The 23,257-nt window shown below is 43.9% G+C and overlaps 1 protein-coding gene and 1 long non-coding RNA gene across 3 annotated transcripts in view; one reads left to right on the top strand and one right to left on the bottom strand.

Annotated features, from left to right (window-relative positions):
* Window positions 1-1,958: 1,958 nt before the first annotated feature.
* LOC101903685 (uncharacterized) overlaps window positions 1,959-23,257 on the bottom strand; it is a 147,529-nt gene continuing 126,230 nt past the window's right edge. For both annotated transcript variants that reach the window (XR_009496204.1, XR_009496205.1), the window contains one exon: window positions 1,959-4,620. This is a non-coding gene — a long non-coding RNA (uncharacterized lncRNA). The remainder of the gene's footprint in view (window positions 4,621-23,257) is intronic.
* The window catches only part of LIPC (lipase C, hepatic type), a 162,114-nt gene continuing 151,016 nt past the window's right edge, over window positions 12,160-23,257 (top strand). The window contains 1 exon segment of the mRNA NM_001035410.2: window positions 12,160-12,275. Coding sequence (NP_001030487.1) covers window positions 12,191-12,275 — 85 coding nt within the window. The 5' untranslated portion in view covers window positions 12,160-12,190.

The raw sequence follows: 23,257 nt of genomic DNA, 5'->3' as shown, positions 1-23,257 counted from the left end.
GGGCTTTGAAAAGAGTCCCTCCTCTACCCAACCCAAGGGAAAAAATAAACTTCCCAAAGGCAGGTTTGCACCACCTGTTCTGGGCAGAGCTGTGTGGTTGATTTTCTCCTTTGCCTGCGACATGCTGTGCCTCCCCCAGGGAAGACTCTCTGGCCCTCAGAAATGACCCCTGGGGTCTGAAGAGTCAGACAGGGAGAGACTCAACCACAGAGCTCCGAGTCCTGACTCCCACGAGTCAACCTCCAGGGGGTGGGTCCTGTCCTCGGCACCCCTGCAAGGACCCCTCTGGGGGCCTTTCCCACTCTAGAACCTGCTTTCTCTGGCCATTAACCTGAGAAAAGGAGCCAATTGAAAAGGAGTTTTTCAATTTAAATTCAGGGTTAGCTGTTCTAAGACTGATTGTGGAAATCACTCAGAAAACACTTTTTTGGAGAATGCTTTTTGTTTTTTTGTTTTTTTTTTTTAAAGGCATACATAACAACTTATGTAGTTAATTTTCAAAATCGAGACCAAGAAGCATAAACCCTATCTATACATTTTTCGAAACCACTATAAATAGTTTTCCTATTCTTTATCATAGTTAAATGGGCAGAAAAAGAGAAAAGGAAAGAACATATAAGTGTAGGAGAAATAAAAAGCATGATGAAAGACTGTAATAATAAGGATGGTGGGAACTGTGCTAAGCACTGTTCACAGACTATTTCCATTTATTCATCCCCAATACTGTCCCTATTTTAGAGTAGGGAAACTGAGGCACAAAGATTTTAAATAATTTGCTTGCTACTGAGGCTAAAAAAGTAGAGATGCCAGCAAGGAAATCCAGTTCTCTATTATAACAAAATATGCTCAGTCATGTCTGACTCTTTGCAACTCCATGGACTGTAGCCTGCCAGGCTCCTCTGTGCATGGGATTCTCCAGGCAAGGATACTGGAGTTGGTCGCCATTTCCTTCTCCAAGGGATCTTCCCCACCCAGGGATCAAACCTAGGTCTCCTTCATTGCAGGCAGATTCTTTACTGTCTGAGACACCAGAGAAAAGTGAAAGTGAAAGTGAAGTCGCTCAGTCGTGTCCGACTCTTTGCGACCCCATGGACTGTAGCCTACCAGGCTCCTCTGTCCATGGGATTTCCAGACAATAGTACTGGAGTAGATTGCCATTTCCTTCTCCAGGGGATCTTCCTGGCTCAGGGATCGAACCCGGGTCTCCCACATTGTAGACAGGCGCTTTACCGTCTGAGCCACCAGGGAAGTCCAGAAAAGATACTCAAAAGATAAATATCAAAAGAGATAAGAGATAGCCTTTCCTCCAGAAGGAGTACTAACCTATTATCTTAAAATTCTGCAGCTAAATACTTCTTCTATCATTTCTTAACATAGGAATTGTAAGAGAAAACTGTGCTTCAGTAGAAAACTATGCATTGTCCACACCCAGCGCAACCTTCCTATGTTATCTGATTCTAGCATCCATTGCCCTTGAGGCATTCTGCAACTGTGTACATTGTAGGAAACTAAGTGAAAGGGAAGTCGCTCAGGCGTGTCCGACTCTTTGTGACCCCATGGACTGCAGCCCACCAGGCTCCTCCGTCCGTGGGATTTTCCAGGCAAGAGAACTGGAGTGGGGTGCCATTACTAACAGAAGTACAAAACGCTGTCCTGTAGAAGTTTAACTGACTTTGGAAGCTAGCTGCATTTCTATTTGCCCACATAAATTTTAAGATATAAAGGTTCTGATGCTGGGAGGGATTGGGGGCGGGAGGAAAAGGGGACGACAGAGGATGAGATGGCTGGATGGCATCACCAACTCGATGGACGTGGGTTTGGATGAACTCCGGGAGTTGGTGATGGACAGGGAAGCCTGGTGTGCTGCGATTCATGGGGTCGCCAAGAGTCGGACACGACTGAGTGACTGAACTGAACTGAACTGAGCTTTTCCTTTGAACTAGTTATAACACCCTTACCAGCTTCCTCATTAATAAGTTGAATAAAATACTTATCATATGTTCAATTTTATATCTGAAAGTCATGCTTTTACCTTTTAAAAAAATTTTGTCGTAACAGAATTATCAAAGCATGTCAAAGCACCTCATCGTTTCATCCTGGAGGACCCTTAGGCATGACCTGACCCAGATGGTTTCAAAAATAACTGGATGACCATTGATGATGTGTAAATTAGGTCTTTTGTAGCATAGTCTCACCCTAACAATTGCCTGTCAAACACTTTGTTCTGTGCTTGCCAAAGTTTATGAGTAAAGGTTCCAGTCCCTTCATCTTGGCTGGTCTTTCTCTACTGCCAATTGGGGAAAATTAATCTCTGTGTAAATTATATAAGTCCACCATAATGTCTCCATTACTTCTATCTTCTGCTATGTTTCATGGACTGTTTCAGGCTACCTCCACTTAGAAAGGGCTTGAAAACATTTGTTTTTAAAATAATGATAATAAACTATCTCCACCCCCTCCCCAAAAATACATAAATAAATCTATGTCTTTATCTGAAGTGCAAGAGCACAACACAATCCCATTTTTTAAGTCTTAGATTCATACAGAGCTGATAGCCAATTCCTACTACTCTTGGCAAAACTACTTTTTGTTGCGTGTACTTTGAAGTTAAACAAACACAATTCAGTTTTCATCCCACAACTTACTAGAGTGTGGATATGGGTGACTGAGTAACCTCCCTAAGTCTCAGTTTTCCTCTCTGTATAAAGGGCATAATCATACATGCATCATCATAGGGTTCTTTTGAGGTTTCAGTGAAATCACATAGAGACCCTGGCATGTGGAACCAGGCCCCTGAACTATTAACCCCTGACTTCTAGACCTACCAAGGAATTGATTACTAACCTTGACAGTAAGACACCATGTGGAAAAATGATGAGTCATTGGCAGCCCTTGAATCAGAACACTATTCCTGACTTCTTGCAGCCAAGAACTTCATTTGCTAAGCTCAGAAAACTTCTGTGAAATGGTTGTGTGACATGGGGCAAGTACAAGCTGCTGTAGAGAGGCTTGGGCCATTTGGACCTAAGAGATACCCCAGGGGCAGGGCACAACTTTTGAAAGAATGACATAGCCCAAGGACACAACATTAACTGATTAGAATCAAATGGGGCCCAGGATGGCAGACAAGACTATCCCTTGATCCTCAAGCAGCAAGTGAAATGACACACCCAGAGGCGCCATGACAGTTCCAAGGCACTGTTAAAAGACCAAGGACTGGGCAGCAGCCCAAATCCTGGAAATCTCCACCCCCTCCCCAAAATAGTTGGAATAATCCTCCCACTCACTAGCATATGAAATTACCCAGCTTATAAAAACTAACCACGCCACATTTCACGACTGTATTCACCCTCTGTGATGGCCCACACTCTGTCTGTGGAGTGTGCTTCTCTCTGAATCTGAATAAATCCTTTCTTACCTATCACTTTGTCTCTCACTGAATTCTTTCTGTGATGAGGCATCAAGAACCTGAGCTTCATTAAGTCCTGAAACCAAATACCATAGGTTTTGGCTGGGTTTGTGTCCCAGCCACATGGGTTCGAGTCCCAAGTGGGGTTTTGGCTGGTCTGAGTCCCAGCCACATGGGTTCAAGTCCCTATCTGAGATAAATGGTTTCACTGGGACCCCGGGAAATGGAGCTGCCGTGCTGATGGCCCAACTTCCCAATTTATGCCCTTAGTTTACAGCAATCGGCCAATTCAGTTCATAGCTCCATTGGCCTCCCTTAGGAGCCCAGTGTGACACCCTTCACCAAGCCCAATCAACGCCCAAAGCAGCTGCAGGACGCAGGCACAGAGTTCATTCTACGCTCACCCTCTTTCCCACGGGGAGAAAACCCTTGTCAAACTTGAAGGAGCCAGCAGTGGTCCGTGTCTACCTAGTTGCTCAAAACCAACTTAAATCTTTACTTCCTTTTGCTTCCAAGCACAATGCAAACAGAGGAAAGGGGGGTTTTCCATTCTGCTGGAACTACTAAAATCATAAAGTGCACTCTTGGTTCCAGAATATCCAGTCACAAAGAAAGACAGCTTTTGTTTCATTTGTTGTTGTGATTCTTTCTTTAATTGTTCCATAAACCAGTAACTGTAATTCTGATAGAGAGAATAAGTGGGTCAGCCCAGAGCAGGAAACATAAAAATAAGTGTAAAAGGAGATCTCAGTTCTTTGTTCCCTAGCTCTTCAGTTCAGGTTCTAGAATGAGAGAGGATCAGAGTTTATAGGGACCCAGAAGTTCTCAGATCCAATCTACATAGAGACGTGTGACCTCAGACAAGGACTCTCAGGGTCTCAGCTTCCTCACTTGTAAAATGGAGGAAGTACTTTTTGTCTCATTTGTTACAAATGAGAGCTGATTGTACCAAGCACATTCCATGTGATAACAATCCACCCTCACATTTTCATTTCACAGATGAGAAAACAGGTACAGAGAGGTTGCATTATTTGCACAAGGTCACACAGCTGGCCAGAGGCAGACCTCATGCAGAGTGAATCTTCAAATGTTAATCAATGCAAACAGGATTATCTTGAATGCATAAACACCTGCTTGAAATGCTTGAAATACTTCAAATAGTCTAAAACAGCATCTGCAATCTTGTGTTCATCTTTCATTTGTTTGCCTGCCTTAAAAAGAAACAGATAAGGAAAAGGTTAGATTCCAGTTCAACCTCTTTTCAAATAAGGACATGTTCCAAGCCAACTCAAAGAACCGCCCCTACTTGCTTTGGTCATATTTCTGATGCCAAAAACTTGGCCTCTGTGTTGCTGAATTGAATCTCAGAGACAGGGTTTTGGGTGAAATAGGAAAGAATCGCTTTATTGTTTTGCCTGGCAAATGTGGACACAGAGGGCTCCTGCACTCAAAAACTGTGTCCCCAACTCTGGAGGTTTTGGTGAGGAGTTTTATAGCAATAGTTCAAGGATGATGCTGTTGATAAGATTAGAATGTGGGTAAAGCCTGCACTCCTTTAAACTGCTTTCAGATAATCTCTTGATGAGCTTCTCTGGTTCCTTTAATCTGACTTCCCTGATGATCTTCTCTGAAGAAGAATGCTAAATCTTCCACTGGAGGTTTTAATTCTATAAAGAGCTTAAAGCTACTGTTGTATGTATCCACTGAGGTGCAACCAGGACCCTACTCCAAGGCTGCACTATTGTTTCCTGGCTGCTCCCTCTCTTGTCTTTGCATCCCCTCCCTTTGCTGCTGCTGCTGCTGCCAAGTCGCTTCAGTCGTGTCCGACTCTGTGCGACCCCATAGACGGCAGCTCACCAGGCTCCCTCTCCCTGGGATTCTCCAGGCAAGAACACTGGAGTGGGTTGCCATTTCCTTCTCCAATGCATGAAAGTGAAAAGTGAAAGTGAAGACACTCAGTCGTGTCCGACTCTTAGTGACCCCATGGACTGAAGCCTACCAGGCTCCTCCGCCAATGGGATTTTCCAGGCAAGAGTCCCTTCCTTTATTACTGTTCAAATCTGCCTTTCAGAACTCAGGGAAGGTCATGGAGGCTGAAGTCTGTTTCCTACAAATAAGGAATGGGGGACACAGAAAGTCTTCCATGCCCAGAAGCCCCACAGGGTCCTGCTCAGTTTTGATCCCTAATGGTACAAAAATGTCCATACAGATCAAGCTGGATCAATAAAAGCTTGAGCAGGTGTAAGAGAGGTGGTCATTTTCCAATGACATGATCCTACAGATTTCATAAATTTAATCTTGGAAGTGGAATAATGCTGAAGAAAGAAAGTTCAGTGTGGGGCTAAAAAAGTCCAGGGATTAAGGGCTTGTGGTTGAGAAAAGTGATCCTGGATTCGGGTGGTCTTGATTTCCCTGCTGTCAGCCTTTCACTGATAAAGTATGGTTTTGTCCTAGTTCTTAACCTCTTAAATCTCAACTATGAAGTGAGGGAAATAATAGCACCAATCCAAAACTTACTGTTTTGATTATTTTTCCCTCTACTTCTACAAAGAGGCTACCATTCTCAGGTATCCCAGTGTCTGATGATAAAAGCAAGAAAATCTGATTCAGAATAGAAAACCCTGCTTCTCTCATTAGAGATTTTTACCTGATACCATGGTTTCTCCCTCCTCTAGCTCTCTTTATCTATGTAAAATATTTTTCCTTCTGAATAACTTTCTTATCACCATGACACTAAAAGGAAAGTTACATTCAGGTCATTAATACCCATCCTCTTGAAATCTCCATTTCTTCAAGAAGCTCTTCAAATTAAAAGAAAGCAAACACTGAGCAACTTTTAGGGATCTAACTATAAGATCATTATTATTTTAGACTGAGGCTTGCAAAACAAAGCAAGCGCTGGGCTCTACCACTATGCACAATGCTGATAACTCTCTGGAGGCTTCAGGCTCCATGGGATCTAGCCTGCTCCCCTTTTCAGCTCTTGGGAAGTGAAGGGTCTCCCATGGACTGCTGGGCTTTCTGGGGTGCTCTCCAAAGTATATGAATATTTGTCTGCTTATAAATTATATAGCACTAATATATTACATGAGCTTCCCTTGTGACTGAGTGATTAAGAATCTACCTGCCAATGCAGGAAACCCAGGTTCGATCCCTGGGTCAAGAAGATTCCCCTGGAGAAGGAGATGGCAACCCACTCCAGTATTCTTGTCTGGGAAATCCCATGGACAGAGTAGTCGAGGGCTACAGTCCATGGGGTCACAAAAAGTCGGACACAACTTAGCAACTAAACAATAACAATATATTACATAGTGCTATATACAAATGATATAGTGTAAATATATAATAAGCATTATATTTACACAAACAAAATGTTCAAAGGTGATATGTTGGTCCGTTTGACTGCTATAATAGAATACCATAGGCTGGGTGGTTTATAAAAAACAGAAATGTATTTCTCACAGCTTTGGAGGCTGGGAAGTCCAAGATCAAGGCACTAGCAGATGTGATGTCTGATGAGGGCCTCATAGATAGCCATATTTTCACACTGTAACCTCACACGGAGGAAGGCTCATGGGATCTGCCTGGCATGCCTTTCATGTGAGCGGTGATCCCATTCCTGAGGGCTCTGCCATCAAGACCATCACCTACCAAAGGTCCTGTATATCTACCATCACCCTGGGGCCAGGTTTCATGTACTAATTTGTGGGGGACAAAAGCATTCAGCCTATAATAAGTGATATGAGAAAAATTAGAAAGATCTATTACTTTCTTCTTCCTACCCAACAGATCTCTTAAGCACCACTCTGAGGCAATGGTTCTCAAACTTTGGGTGAGCAAGAACAATCTGAAGAACTTGTTTAAAATTAAGATGGTCCAGGCCCCAGCCCTGGATGTTCTTCTTTACTTTTTCATGGGAGGGGCCTGAAGTTTTTCCATTTCCTAAGCTCTCAGGCTAACTCTGATTCCAACCCTCAATCATATTTTGGAACCACTGATCCAGACCCTTCTGTTTTCCTCCCCTTTTAATTTTCTGCTAAAATTTTAATCCTGTGATCTTGCTGGTACCTACCTCCTGGACACCCTCATGACTGTTTGAAGAACACCCCATGTTCTTTATTAAAACAATAAAAATAACAATAGCTGCTATGTATTATTTCCTGCTTGGCAAAGACTGCCTAGGGTTTGAAAGTGAAAGTAAAGTCGCTCAGTCGTGTCCGACTCTTTGTGACCCCATGGACTGTAGCCTACCAGGCTCCTCTGTCCATGGGATTTCCTCTGTCCATGGGATTTCCCGGGCAAGAGTACTGGAGTGGATTGCCATTTCCTCCTCCAGGGGATCTTCCCAACCCAGGGATCGAACCCAGGTCTCCCGCATTGTAGACAGACACTCTACCGTCTGAGCCACCAGGGAAGTCCTAGGGTTTACCTCTCCTTTAATCTGATCAAGTAAATATGCTTAGTCCCACTACACAGATGAAAAAATCGAAATCTCGGAATGCTAATGTCTTGCCCCAGGTTACCCAGTTAGTAAGCAATAGGCCAGGGACCTGAACCTAGATCTGTCTGATTCCAATGCCTTGACTGCTTCCCAAACAAGCCACTGTAATTTATTGAACCTCTACTATGAACTGAGGCTTCCCAGGTGGCTCAATAGTAAAAATCTGCCCGCCAAGGCAGGAGACAGTGGTTCAATCCCTGGGTCAAGAAGGTTCCCTGGAAAAGGAAATGGCAACCCACTCCAGTATTCTTGTCTGGGAAATCCCATGGAGAGAGGAGCCTGGCAGGTTACAGTCCCTGGGGTCACAAAGAGTCAGACACAGCTGAGCGGCTGAGCACACACACTACTATAAACTCAGCACTTGGCTGGGCACTTCACATATAAATCTCTAATACTCATGACATACCTGTGCTTGCAGAGGTGTGACTCTCAGTCCACAGATTCTGATGTAGAAGAAATAGCTTTGCTTTCTGTAACCCACCCGAATTGTAATTTCAAGCTCCTATTTTTCCAGCCCTCCTGGATTCTTTCTCACCCCAATCCCACCTACCACCAGTTCTAGGTCAGACACAATACCAAGGCCTGGAGTTGGGGTGAGCACCTGGTCCTATCCCATCAGTCCACACAGATGACCCCCATCCTCCCCATCTTCATGACCTGTTGTCACTGGTAGCTCACTGCTACTCCCAACCTATACCAGGCACAGGGGTATATTTTGCCCCCCGGCTGACAAACTCACACCATTTCCTCTTTGAGTTCTTACCACCTTCTGGAAGCAATGTACTGTCCCCTCTGCACTCTAGACAAATCTCCCTTTCCCCAATCTACTTACAAAGTCCAAGAGACTCTCTCTCTAGTGATAGGAAGGTAGGAATATTCTTTCTCCCTTCACATCCCTTTAAAACATTCTTAGCCTTTTGCTTGCCTTTGTTGCTTAGAATTCACTTAGGCTAGGTCCTAAGCTTTAGGACTAGACATGGAACAGACTGGTTCCAAATAGGAAAAGGAGTATGTCAAGGCTGTATATTGTCACCTGGCTTATTTAACTTATATGCAGAACACATCATGAGAAATGCTGGGCTGTATGAAGCACAAGCTGGAATCAAGATTGCCGGGAGAAATATCAATAACCTCAGATATGCAGATGACACCACCCTTATGGCAGAAAGTGAAGAAGAACTAAAGAGCCTCTTGATGAAAGTGAAAGAGGAGAGTGAAAAAGTTGGCTTAAAGTTCAACATTCAGGATACTAAGATCATGGCATCCGGTCCCATCACTTCATGGCAAATAGACGGGGAAACAGGGGAAACAGTGGCTGACTTTATTTTGGGGGGCTCCAAAATCACTTCAGATGGTGACTGCAGCCATGAAATTAAAAGACCCTTGCTCCTTGGAAGAAAAACTATGATAAACCTAGACAGCCTATTAAAAAGCAGAGACATTACTTTGTCAACAAAGGTCCATCTAGTCAAAGCTATGGTTTTTCCAGTAGTCATGTATGTATGTGAGAATTGGACTATAAAGAAAGCTGAGCACCAAAGAATTGATGCTTTTGAACTGTGGTGTTGGAGAAGACTCTTGAGAGTCCCTTGGACTGCAAGGAGATCCAACCAGTCCATCCTAAAAGAGATCAGTCCTGGGTGTTCATTGGAAGGATTGATGTTGAAGCTGAAACTCCAACACTTTGGCCACTTGATGTGAAGAGCTGACTCATTGGAAAAGACCCTAATGCTGGGAAATATTGAGGGCGGGAGGAGAAGGGGACGACAGAGGATGAGATGATGGGATGGCATCACCAACTCAATGGACATGAGTTTGGCTAAACTCTGGGAGTTGGTGATGGACAGGGAGGCCTGCTGTGCTACGGTTCATGGGGTCACAAATAGTCAAACACAACTGAGCTACTGAACTGAACTGAAGCTTTAGGAAGACTAAGATTATAGACTTCTGTCTACTTTACTCTTCTTAGGTGAGAGGGAGGGTGTGAGGGAGAGTTTGGAAGAAATATATTATTGATATCTCAAAATATTATCTCTGGCTCATGTTCTCTTATTTTACAGACGAAGAGATGGAACTCAAGAAGGTTAAGTAACACTGTGCACAGCTAGTTGGTAGAAGACCCAGGATCTTGGAGGCACGTGGATTCACCAGTGTCTTGGTAAGTTAATCTGCAGAGTGAGGTCGGGAGTGGAGTTGGTTCCTAGCAGTACCCAGAAGACAAGAGATGAGGTGGGCCTAGGGGAGAGGAGCCAAGTAGATAGTCAGCTGTTCTAGGTTCCAGCTTTCTGGGAAATTAGTAAAGTGGAACCTTCAGATTCTGCTTAACAGTGCAGGTAGGACGGAGCCAGCCAAAAAGCCAACACAGAAGCCCCTGCTCAGGAATCATGCATCCAACTAGAAGGTCTCCATGCCATAGACCTCCAGAAGGAAGTGCAGCCACCAGACAGCACAGTCTTAAGCTTTGCCCTGGGGTCAGTCTGTCCAAACTAATAGGACCAAATGAAAGTCCTGCTCAGTTTGTTTCATCCAGGCAGTGATCATCAAGTTAGCTAAATACCTACCCAACATTTCAACTTGGATGTCTAAGAGGCATCTCAGACTCCACCTAGCCAAAACTGAATTTTTTATCTTCTACCACCAACTCTGCTCCACTCACAGCCTTTCCCGTCTCAGCTAATATCAACACCACTGTTCCACCTGCTCAGACCAAAACCCTTGAAGTCATCTTCAACTCTTCTTTCTCTTCACCCCAGTAGTCAGGAAATCCTGTTGCATCTACCCTCAAAACACATCTACCATCCGTCCATCACTCCCCAATTCCACTTTGACCATGCTGAACTAAGGCGCCATCACTCTCGCTGGATCACTGTAATAGCCTCCTAGCAGATCTCACCACTTGCATCCTAGTTTGCTAGTAATCTGTTCCTAGTCTTATAAACTAGAATGATCTTTTACAAATATTATACAAATTATATCACTCTTCTGCTCAGAGTGAGTCCCCATGTCTCACAGTATAAAAGCCAAAGTCCTTTTAATGATGTTTCCCTAGTCACCGGCCTCCTTGCTGTTCCTGGAACATTCCAGGCATGCTCCTACTTCAGGGCCTTTGCACTGGCTGCACTGGCTATTCTAACTACCTGACGCTCTCCTCCACAACGTGTCCACAGGGGCAACTCCCTCAAAATCTTGCTCAGAACTCAACTTTCCAACAAGGCTCACCCTAACCATTCTATTTAAAATCACTACCTTCCCCAGCCCCCTTAACTCAGCCATACTTTTCCTTCTCCTGTCACTCAGATTGTATTCTACCAATCTACATAAATCTCTTATGTATTATATCTATTGTCTCTTATCTGACTTCTCCCATCTCCAATGGTATATAAATACCACAAGGACTGGAATCTTGGTCTGTTTTGTTCACTTGTTTATCCCAAGTACTAGAACAGTGCCTGGCATTGATAGGTATTTTTTTAAAAGTTGAAAAAAATGAATAAAGTTTACCAAGGAGTATTACATGAGAATCACATGGTAGCATTTCACCTGTCTGGTTTCACCAAGTGGCTTTACTTCCCAGTCCTCTACACTGTTAGAGCATCCATTAATACAAAGGAGGAAAGAGTGTGCTTACTCATTTTTCAAAGCAGCCCCCAGCAAAAGCATCCAGTTCTGCATCTTTGCTCCTTTACCAACTCCTTTTTACACTGACATTAGAGGTTTTCTGCCCCTTTCAGTTATAGAAATTTTGCCCGTCACTCTTTAACCACAGGACCAGTAGTTTCGCTAAACTCAACAGAAAACAGACCCCATGGGGGCTCTCCTCATAGCAGAGTCCTTTCCTTTCTCTTTGAGTTTAGTCTGCATTTGAAATACCACTGCCTGTATCCCCTTTGCAGTGCTGTCAGAGAGAGACTTAGGCAACTCTGTGGAAGCCACCTATCCCTGACCTTTGACAGAATTTCCAAACATATTAACTTCAAACCGATGCATTTAGAACTGTGACCTTGGCCCTGGAAGGCAAGAATACATGACAAGATATTTTATTTTCAAAATGTACCAGGATAAAAAATACTTCTGTAAATCAACCTTATTCTCTTTTTTTGTATGAGGCAGATTTAGATTTGGGGGTTGGGTGTAGGAAGGAAAGAGTCCGAACACTAGAGAACATGTTTAAAAGGTTAATTATTAATGGACAGTCTTCCCTAACAAAGTATCAATAGGCAATCTGGTCTCTTTAGCTTCAGAAATTAGCAAGAGGACCTCGGACCCCAGGTGAAACAGAAATGGAAAATCCCCTGTGTGTCTCTATCTTCTTGTTTTACTGCATCTTGATCCAATCAAGTGCCCATGGACAAAGCCTGGGACCAGGTAAGTGCCTGCCTTTTCTCCAGAGATGGGCATGGACTTTCTTCTTTAAATGGACGTTGCAGTGAATCCAAGCCTTTTGACTCTGTCAGATAGAGTTTGCTTCACAGTGTATTAGGTGATTCTATGATCGGCATCACAGGTCATAGGGACGTGTAGCTGTAGGTGTTTCCTAAAATTCTGAAATTTAAATTTTAGGAAACCGCTCTAGGAGTAGAAGTCTTCTCAAAGCGATGAAGTGTCTCTCATATCTGATTAAGAAATAGTCAGGCTAAGACTTCTTTGGTGGCAAATAATCTGAAAGAGTCTCAGATCTTCCTGAGAGTTAATTTGGTGTCTAATTTGCAGTTGAAGAGAACAGCTTGTAATGAAACCTTCTATCTTGCTGAGGTTGTCTAATTGCTGGCTTTCTCAGAAGAGAGGAATTTATAGAATCTTCTTTCCAGTCAGGTTGAACATGGAGCTATCATTGCACATTTTCTAAACCTCACTTTTTCTGTCAAAGTTTTACTCTGAGACGAAGCAGTCATACCTGTTTGTTCTGGAAATTCATAGGTTGATGGTCAAGGTGATCCAAATGCTTGATTAGGCAGGTGGATCACAGGTTCCTGGCTAAAGAGTGCATTGGATCAATAAATGATGGATCTGAAGTGAACTGAACACTTTGGCCAAATGAGACGGGGCTTTGGGACTTTATTTTTGTGTTGGTTACTGGTTTTTCTTTCCTCTAAGACTATGCTTGGAGAGAGCTCCAAACCCAAAGACATACCTGAAAACTCCAGAACATTTTTTTTCTCCTTTAAGAAAAAAAGGCTATTCTTTGTATTTAATTATTATTTTGTATATTAGGTCAGTTAACAACTTATTAGCAGTAGTAATTATTACCATTCATTGAGCATTTTATATGTCAACTACCAGGTTAGTTATTTTGCATACATCGTCTCACTTACAAAACTGAGTCCAAAAATATTAATAATAACTTAGAGCCGTGCAGGCAGAATTGTTCATGATTTTTCCTCCCTGTGTTCACAAGGATGTTGGTGAAGGGCCCTTCCTGCCCCTTGGCCCAGAATGTTTTTCTTATCGAAGCATAACATATATCTCAAAAAATACCTATATCATAAAGTGCTCAATGAATTTTCACAACCTAAGCCAGCATCCCAGAAGCCTCCCTTGCACACGCATCCCTGGAACCTTAACATAGATTATTTTGACTTTCTGGAGCTTTTTGGTCATGGTTGCATATAATATGCGCTCTTTTTGTTCCGGGCTTCTTTCACTCAACATTATGTTGGTGAGCCATCCGTGCAGTTGCATGTGGTATGACACATTCACTCAGGTCACTGTAGCATCCTGCTGTATGAATATACCGCCTTTGGTTTATTTGTTCTGCTTCTGATCGGACCAGATGTTTCAGTAGAGACTTGGGGGTTGGATGCCATTAGAGTCAAGGCTAAGGATGCAAGGCAGGACAGCCTCCCCCCGGGTTGCTGGGTATTAGCCACATTTCCCTCAGCAAAACCTGTGCTGGTCAGCTACTGCTTCCCCAGGGTCCCGGCGTGCCAAACGCTGAGGGAAGTTTCCATTAGCAGGAAGGTTCTTCAGAGAAAAGGATCAGAGACAGGAAGCCTTTTGTTTCCTTGAGAGCAGAACATCTTGGCAGAATTTTTTTCTGCAGGGAGTGAGTCAGATCTGTGTGCACTAGGCTGGTGTGACGTCTTTCTCTTCTTGGGGCACTGCAGGCAAGCAGGCACCCCACAACAGAGCCCTAGAAGGTTGAGTATCTATGCCTTGTAGGATAGTTTCCAAACTGCCCCCCAGGTGATGTTTTTGGCTGTCAGAACCAGGGAGACAGTGCTATTGGCAAGTAGGGCTTAGAAGCCAGGGATGTTGCTAATCATGCTACAGTGGACAGGACAGCCCCCATGGCAATGAATTATTCAGGACCAAGTTTCGATATACCAGGAAGAACTCCCGTGGGATCCTTCCTCCTTAACCCCAGACCTCCCAGCTTACTTCTTCTTATTATTATTGATGGCATTGCTAATGGACCCACTAATGTCTTGTACACCCAGTGTATGCCAGACACTGCACAAATATTTCACCCCACCTTCCCCTTGTGGTGGAGTCAGACAGCAGAAAAACAACTTGCCGGAGATCCCACAAGAGGAGCAAGAGGTCCCTAGACTGGATCTGTCTGCTTAACGCTATAGGCTTCTGGCCACTGTGCTCTCACCTCATGGTTTAGCAGCCATAGATCCCTAGAAATCCATTCTGCTCAGTTCCTCTCCCAGGAGAGGAATATTGGGTAATTCCTGTCCACCAACGCCAAGGGAAAGAAGATACAGTGAGCATCCCGAAGACCCTAGGACACAGAGCCTCCATTACCCTCATCCCCAGACCCCACTCCTGAGGCCAACACTGCTTAAATGGTAGCCAGTGCTCCTAGACCGTGGCAGCCTCCACCGCCCAGTGATATCCACCAGCACTGCCTCAGGAGCCTGGCCCCTCCCTGCAATTCCCACTGCAGCCTGCACATCCCATCCATCAGTCCCTCACTCATTTAACAAGTGTACATAGGCATCTGCCATATTGAAGACAGTGCTGTAGTACAGCAATTCTCAACTTCCCAAAAGGTCCCATTACACTCTCAACAATTAGTCACAATTCCAAAGAGATCTCTTTTATGTGAAACACAGCTATCAGTATTTACCATATTAGAGACTAAAATGGAGAATACTTTTTAATGTTTTGAATAACAACAAACTCATCCCATTTAGCATATGAAACACGATACTGTGAGGAATATCTGGTATTTGCCAAAGAACAACGAAAAATGAGTCAGAAGAGTGACACTGGGTCACAAAGAAATTTTGCTACTTTTTTCATGTTTGGCTTGATAGAAAAGGCTGGGCTTTTTTCATCTGTTTCTGTATTGAATTTGTTGTGAAATGTTACTTTGTCTGGACTACACAAAGAAAACTGGCCTCACGTACAGAGAAAGGGAGTTCAACCTTAGAGGTCCCGCCAAGGCCCTCACTCAGAACTGCTTTGTTTGTGCAGCAGACACTGTACAACGTGGACTGCACAGCCACCTCTGCTCCCCACAAGCTTGCTGACGAATCAGGTGGACCTTCCTGAGGAAGACAGGAGCTGCCTGCACTGCCAGAGAGCAATAAGGGGGCCATCATCCATAGAGAATGTGACAGTAATAAAAACTTCTTCTCATCATCACGATTCTAAATAATGCCGGTGGTAAAAATTAACACCCCCTCCAAAATAGTTCTTTTGGTCAGAGTTGTAAACAACTGCTATGGTTACTATTGGGTTTTCTTAATGTATACAAAAACTTCAAATGATCACAGTTCTATATCACTTCTCCTTGAATATATGTTCTCTGCTAATGTCAATTTAGAGACCTCCCGGTTACATAGTTGATCCCTGATGATCATTGACCACGACGTATGCTCATTACAACTAATTGTTCAGTAACCTCCCAACTTTGTCATCTTACGTCCCAAATTCCATGGTATTTATTGCTTGTTCTTGCCTTTAAATAGAAATGGTAGGTTTAAAATTAAAAATGATATCATACTAATTAAAAAAACAAAGAAATAGAATCTGACTTCAATTCTGTTATCCTGTGTGACCACTTAGACTTTTGGGTTTAAAACGTAAAACAGGTTTTACAGTGAACTGTGAGGTGTAATATTTTGTTTGGGAAGTAAAAATTTGGGTTCTGCCAGGAAATATCTGTAATGGATTTGTGCATCTTTAAAGTGGAAATGTATTTTTTTTTAATTGTTGTTTTAAAACTAAATAACAAATCAAGAAAATAGTGATTATTACTGATTTTTGCATGCATATAACTGAAAATAGTTCTTATAGAACAAATGGTATTAAAATGATCCGTTCTGGGTTTCACATATATAAGGTATAACATAGTCTAATAAAGGAGATAAGATGTATATATAAAATTTTTTTCAATTGAATCATAAAATGTGATGAGTACCACTGGAGAGGAGTACAAAGGGGTGAGTGTTTGTGTCCCCCACAAAATTCATATGTTGAGATCCTAACCCCCAACAGGATGGCATCTTAGGAGGTAGGGACTTTGGGAGGTGATTCAGTCGTGAGGGTGGAGCCCTTGTAAATGGGCTCCTTCTAAAAGAGACCTCAGAGAACCCACTGGCTCTCTACCATATGAGGAAACCTGGAAAAGGGTTTTTACCAGAACCCCAACATGCTGGAACCCTGATCTCAGACTTCTGGCCTCCAGAAATGTGAGAAATAAGTTTCTATTGGTTACAAGCCACCCACTCTATGGTAATTTGTTACAACAGCCTGAATTAACTAAGTCAAGGCACAGGTAGCAATGAAGAAGCGCTCACTTCCAAGTACAGGTAGACGAAAGGCTTCTGGGAGGAGTCAGCATGTGAGCAGAGTCTTGCAGGATAGAATCTGGACAAACAAGGAGGAGGCTTTCCTTGTGCATAAGCAAAGGCACAGAGACAATAAAGCACACATGTTTTCCAAGCCCAAACATCTTCCAAAAACAGGCCTTCTGGGAAGGAGAAAAAAACTATAGGAAGGAGTTGACAGCAGCAGTGCATCACAACTGTCAAAAACTAGAAACAATTTGAATGCCCAACAATAAACCATCAGGGAGGGAGCAGCCAGCTATTACTAAGTCCTCCTTTAAACAAGCATTGTGTTGAATACCTACTACTGGAAGTGCCAGGAAATTTGTGGAGCAGTAATGATGGGAATCTGAAATAAAAGCCTTACTGCTAACACTTAGGCACTTACAGTGGCACATTGTCAAAGAGATCGGTGACCTCCAAAAGGTTACATAACAATTGGTCTTGTAGCTTTTAAAAACAAGTATGAGGAAATTTTATATGCGATAAAGTGGGGGAGAAAACAGGACTAAGTAAATTATATATTGAATCACAACTATGATAAAAAAAATTCTTATACTTGTATATCACTAGGGATTAAAAGTATATGTAAAGATCGATATAGACTTTTAAGGCCATGGAATCTGTATGCGTGTGTGTTTTAAGTATTTACATGTAAAAGAAAAAAATTGAAAAACAACCTGATTAGCAGCAATTAGATCTGTCCTGGATTTGCTGTCCCTCGAGAGACCACGTCCACCCATCCCCACAAGCTCGAGAAGCCCAGAATTACATCCCCAGTGGGGCCTGCAAACTCCTAACAGGCCTCCACAACTGCAGGAAAGGTCATTCACGAGTAACATCCGAGGTGGGATCCAGAGATGGAAGTCACCCAGGCGAGTGCATGAAAAGTAGAATCAGCAGAAAGTCAGTCCATAGAACTCTTGTGAAATCTTGCCTGCCCTCTGCGAGAGCCCCTCCCACCACACTGCCAGACTTCCTGCCCTGTGGCTGAGCCAGTCTGGAGCCCTCCTGAGGGCATGGTACCCAGAGAGGAGAAGTTTGGGTAGACAGGACCACAAGCCATCTCCTACCCTGCTCGCCTTTCACAAGGGGCTCAGGACTTGAAGCCACATTTAATTCTGGGCCAGGTGAACAAGATTCCCACCACTGCCCTGTTTTCCATACCAGCTGCCACACTGCTATGAGGCATGCTGTGTCCCTGCAGATGAGTCAGCAGGGGGAGGGGAAGGAGAAGCAGGGCTGGGGCAGAGGCTTGCCCGATTTTAGGCCTGGTGCACAAGACACGGCTGAGCAGTTCCACTTACATTCTCTAAGGGCACGTGACCACCTTGACCTCAGCCTGGGGTGTCTCTGACATCCCTCAGGTCCACGTAGGACATGAGGCACAGCATTTCTCATAGCTGTATGCTGGTTCTTAGAAGAGTGTTCATTTTAGAGTGAGGCTCTGTCAGCCAGGGATTGCAGTCCAGCCCACTAGGGCAGGGGGCTGGCCAGGAGCAGGTAAAACATCTGAACCCCTGCCAGACATGCTGAGGATCCTGGCCAGACTCTAGCCCCAGGGTCAGAGCCCAGCTAGTCCTGCGGAGAGTGGGGTGTCTCTGTTAAGGTAGACAGCAGGTGCCCCAGCTGCTGACACTCAGGCACTTGGCTTAGGACCTGGATTCAGGTCCGGGGGCAGCCGTACTTCTCAAGAGAAGGTGTCATTCTTGGATGCTGCCACAAGGTAGTGTGGCGACGTCTTGGCAGCCTCAGGGTTTCAGGAAAGGATTTAGGTAAGAGAAAACCTGTGTTTCTGGATACCTCTGGAAAACTCAAGGCTACTGACTGACGTTGCTTTCCTCTCTGCTTATGACTATTTCCAGAAACACTCATAGTTTCGATATTTCTGCGGGATCTGGGGGGAGGGGGGAGGAAGTACAGAGAACGGGAGGCCTCCTTGTCTGCCCCAGCACTTTCTCCTCCATGTGTGCCAGTTCACCTTCAGGTCCTGGCGAGGTACGCTTTGGCACAGCTTTTAGATAATGTATTGTGGAACTACTAAAAATAGTTCTTATGACCAGCGGTCCCCAACCTTTTATATCACCAGGGACCAGCTTCGTGGAAGACAGCTTTTCACGGACTGGGGTGGGAGGAGATGGTTTCGGGATGATTCAAGCATAGACATTTATTGTGCACTATTCTAATCTAATGTCGCTGCTGATCAGACAGGAGGTACCAGTCTGCGGCCCAGAGGTTGAGGACCCCTGCTTATGATGATGCAAAAGTGGCACACTGAATATTTTCATTCCAAGACTAAGTGGGACAAAAGTACCATACCTAATTGTGTGTGTCTTCTGATTACAATTCCATGGAAACATGTGTATTTGAGGAAAACAAATTACTAAAGAAAAGGAACAAACATGTTCACACTTCAGTTGAGTTTACACCTAAATTTCTGTCTTCCAAATTTTATGTAATGTTGTAGTTTGTATATACTATTTTGCTTGAATTATTTGAATAATTTAAAAATTTATATCAAAATGATAAAGCAAAGTGATTTGACTAGTCAGACGCAAACCTTAGTGTGCACTAGAAGTCTATTAAAATATGATTTTATCAAATCTCATTTATTTATAAAATAAATGAATTCTATTAAATTTGTTAGCAAGTTCCTGACTCAGTGAGCCTGGGGTGGATCCAGGAATTTGCATTTCTAAAGGTCCCAGGTGTTGCTTCAGGTCTGGGGACTACACATTGAGAACCACTGAAAAACAAAAATGGACAGTTAATGGCAAAACAGTAACTTGACTTGAACCTAGGTCTCCTGACTTCCTGGCTTAAAGTTCTTCCCTCAGAAACAATGCAAACCCTGGGGCAAAACTGGTTTTCATTTCTCAGTATCCTGCAGCGGGTAAATGGAGGGATATCAGTGTTCATGATCCCGAATATTGACCTTCCTCAAGGGAGAGTATGAGTGTTAGCTGCTCAGCTGTGTCTAACTCTTTGTGACCTCATGGACTGTGGCCTGCCAGGCTCCTCTCTCCATGGAATTCTCCCGGCAAGAATACTGGAGTGGATACCCATTCCCTTCTCCAGGGAATCTTCCCGATCCAGGGATGGAACCCCAGTCTCCCGCTTTCTGGGCAGATTCTTTATCATCTGAGCCACCAGGGAAGCCCAAGAGTAGCCATATTCCAAATAATATAAAACCATTAAATATTCATGACAATTTAGTCCTCCAGAATAAAATATCATCATGCTGAAAAGGCAGTGGTTCTTTAATTGAAAAAAGAAATTCCCAAGTTGAGATTTAGTTGTAATTGGTAGAAAAATACTAGTAGCAATAATGAATTAACCATACATAGTAAAGCATGCCTTGGCAGGCCTGAAAATAGGATCAAGAAAATTCTTTTCCTATGAGCTGGGCATTACCATGAGTTGGGCAGAGTCTGTGATAATCCTAGTTGACTAGGACTGGCCTTTCCGTGACCGCAAAAAACTTTCCAGTGACAAATGTTCCAGCCTCCTTGTCCCAAGAGAGACCAAAAGAGTGAAAACAACATACTTCTTCTGCAATATAACAAGATCAACAACAAACTACAGCATTTATTAACCCCCTACTGTGTACCAGGCCCCATGGTCTGTATAAAAAGGTGTTCCTGAGGATACAAAAATGAAAAAGCACACTTCCATTCATCAAGGAGCTTCCCAGCTGATGAAATCTGAAGTCCCCTACAACTGTGTGTATTAGAGATTGGAAGAGGTATAATTTCAACATGGTGTGATAAGTGCACAATTAGATAGGAAACATCACAAGGCAGGAAAGGTTAGCAGAGGAGGCTTTATAGAGGAAGTGATATTTGAGTTGAGCCTTGAAGGAGAAGTAGAAGGATATAGCAAGCAGAAGGAAAAGCATTAGCCAGTCTTGGAGACTTGAAAACATAAAATGAAATTGGGAATCCCTGAGATGTTTGCTGGGCTTCCCCGGTGGCTCAGAGGTAAAGAATCCGCCTGTAATGGCAGGAGATGCAGGTTCAATCCTTGGGTCAGGAAGATCCCCTGGAGAAGGGCATGACAACCCACTCCAGTATTCTTGCCTGGAGAATCCCATGGACAGAGGAGCCTGGCAGGCTACAGTCTATAGGGTCATAAAGAGTCCAGCACAACTGAAGTGACTAAAGTGACTGAGCATACACACATTCTTAAACATAAATTGAGTACGTGCACACAGACAGTTGCTATAGCTCAGGGTAGGGCACAAAAGAAGTGGTCGGAGGTGAGGGCCTCAGAGGGCACGCTAATGAGTTTGGCCCTCGCTCTGGAGGCAGTGGGGCTGCCACTGAAGTTGGTATTTGGAAAGGGGAGGGACTCGGTCACTGGCTGCCTTTCCTGCTGGGTGGATGGCTCTGTCTCACAGCCTGGCTAAAATTCTAGCCACTCCCTGATGGAAAGCCATGTTATCAGCAGGAAAAGACAGGGGTGGGGCTCAGAAGTTACAGGCTCTGCAACCTCACGACCAACACTCAGACTTACCCATGGGCAAGTCTGTTTGAAGTTTACGTGTTAATTGCTATTCCTAAGCACTAAATGGTAGGAGAGATTTACACCAATGAAACCGAGGCGGGTACACATCATAGAACCTTGAATAGGAACCTACAATTTAAAAAGTATAATACCTTCTTCTGAGTCTCAAAAGAGAACCATCTGCAAATTCCACATCACACTAGTTTTTAGACCTATAGCAATTTCAACGTTAAAAACTCACTCCTGGGACTTCCCTTGTGATCCAATGGCTAAGACTCCACACTCCCAACTCAGGAGACCCAGGTTCAATCCCCAGTCAGCAAACTAGATCCCACAAGCCTCAACTAAGACCCAGTGCAGCCAAATAAATAAGGAAATACTCATTTAAAAAAAATCTTCTTCCTACCTACATGGTATCACTTGATTCACACAATATCCTGGGCAGGTATCATTATGCCCATTTTACAGATATAAAGATTCACCAGCCAAAGGCTACAGGGAACATACTTGGAATCAGATTAAAGTTAGGATTATCTGGTTTACTGCAGCTAGGGAAGACATACTTCAGAAAACTCGAGAGCATCCCTACATGAGGAGTTGAGAGGGGCTTCTTAGAAAATCTGGGCTTGTGCTGGGTGAGACTACAGAAAGGCTGGGGAAGCTGGGGAATTCCAGAAGGCAGCTGTGCTCACCACTGCACCACCAGTGCGGCACGGTAGTAGCCGTTCTCAGTGGGACACTGTCCAAAGGGGAGGGGATCATTCAGCTATCCAGTATCTTAATCTAATTAATTGTTGTGAAATCATTAGTGCTTAATTTAAGTAACAACGTTCCAGCAGACGAGGCTAAAACTGGCATTGCTACAGGAGCAGCAGTCCCTCCTTGTTAGCTAGAAGCAGGCACTGTCTGGTCACGTTTTTGGAGTCCGAGTGGCCTCCTTTCTGTCCTGCTGCAAACACAGATGCAGAAGGTTTTTATAGCATGTTGCTTCTGTGTTGAGGGCACTGTCTATGTTCAGTTGGGAATATCATGGTCTGGCTGCCAGCAAGGCTCGTTTTTGTTGCTGTTGTGTTTGTTTTCCTTTTCTCACTTACCCAGTAACCCAGGTAATGTCATTGACATCTCTTGATACCTCTGCCCTAGCCAAACAGCCTTGGGTGGCTGCCTCCACCTCCTGAGCCCACAATCTCTCACCAGTGTTGACCCTTCCAGCACTGACAGCCTGAGTGTCACCAGGGCTCATCAAGAGCCATCGTGGTGCCCTGAGACCTTCAACACCTACCTTATCAGCTGTCAGCTATTTAACCATTAACGGGAGAAAGAAATATGAACAAAAGTTCTACCCACTTTAAACATGAAACACTGACCCTGCCTTAACCCTAGTGCAACGCAGTTGCCTTGAGCCATTCAAAGATTCCCAAACACCAGGGGGACGAAGGTGCAGTTCTGTAAGAGCAAGCCAAGCAGTAAATAACATTAGACCTTTCCTTTCCCAAGGCTGTTTTATACTGGTCCAGACATGCATTTGTTTTTGGTTTGAGTAACAACAATAAAAAATATACATTTGATGTTTACATTGTTTTGAGTAGAAACGAGGTGTATGAAATAATGTGCTTAGTTGCTCAGTCATGAAAGACTCTTCGCAACCCTATGGACCACAACCTTCCAGGATCCTCTGTCCATGGGATTCTCCAGGCAAAAATACTGGACTGGGTTGCCATTCCCTTCTCCAGGGGATCTTCCTGACTCAGGGATCGAACCCTGGTCTCCTACATTGCAGGCAGATTTCTTTATCTCTGAGCCACCAGGTAAAGCCTCTCCAGGCAAGAATACTAGAGTGAGTTGCCATTTCCTTCTCCAACGCATGAAAGTCAAGTCGCTCAGTCATGTCCAACTCTTAGCGACCCCACGGACTGCAGCCTACCATGCTCCTCCATCCATGGGATTCTCCAGGCAAGAGTACTGGAATGGGTTGCCATTGCCTTCTCCGATATGAAATAATAGTAACTACTAATTTTGAGAACTTTTAAATGTGCCAAATGCTTTGTCTATTTGTTT

The sequence above is a fragment of the Bos taurus genome, chromosome 10 (assembly GCF_002263795.3).
Source record: "Bos taurus isolate L1 Dominette 01449 registration number 42190680 breed Hereford chromosome 10, ARS-UCD2.0, whole genome shotgun sequence".
Classification (NCBI taxonomy): Eukaryota; Metazoa; Chordata; class Mammalia; order Artiodactyla; family Bovidae; genus Bos; species Bos taurus.
Note: the sequence above shows the minus strand (reverse complement) of the source record. Positions and strands in the feature narration are given on the sequence as shown.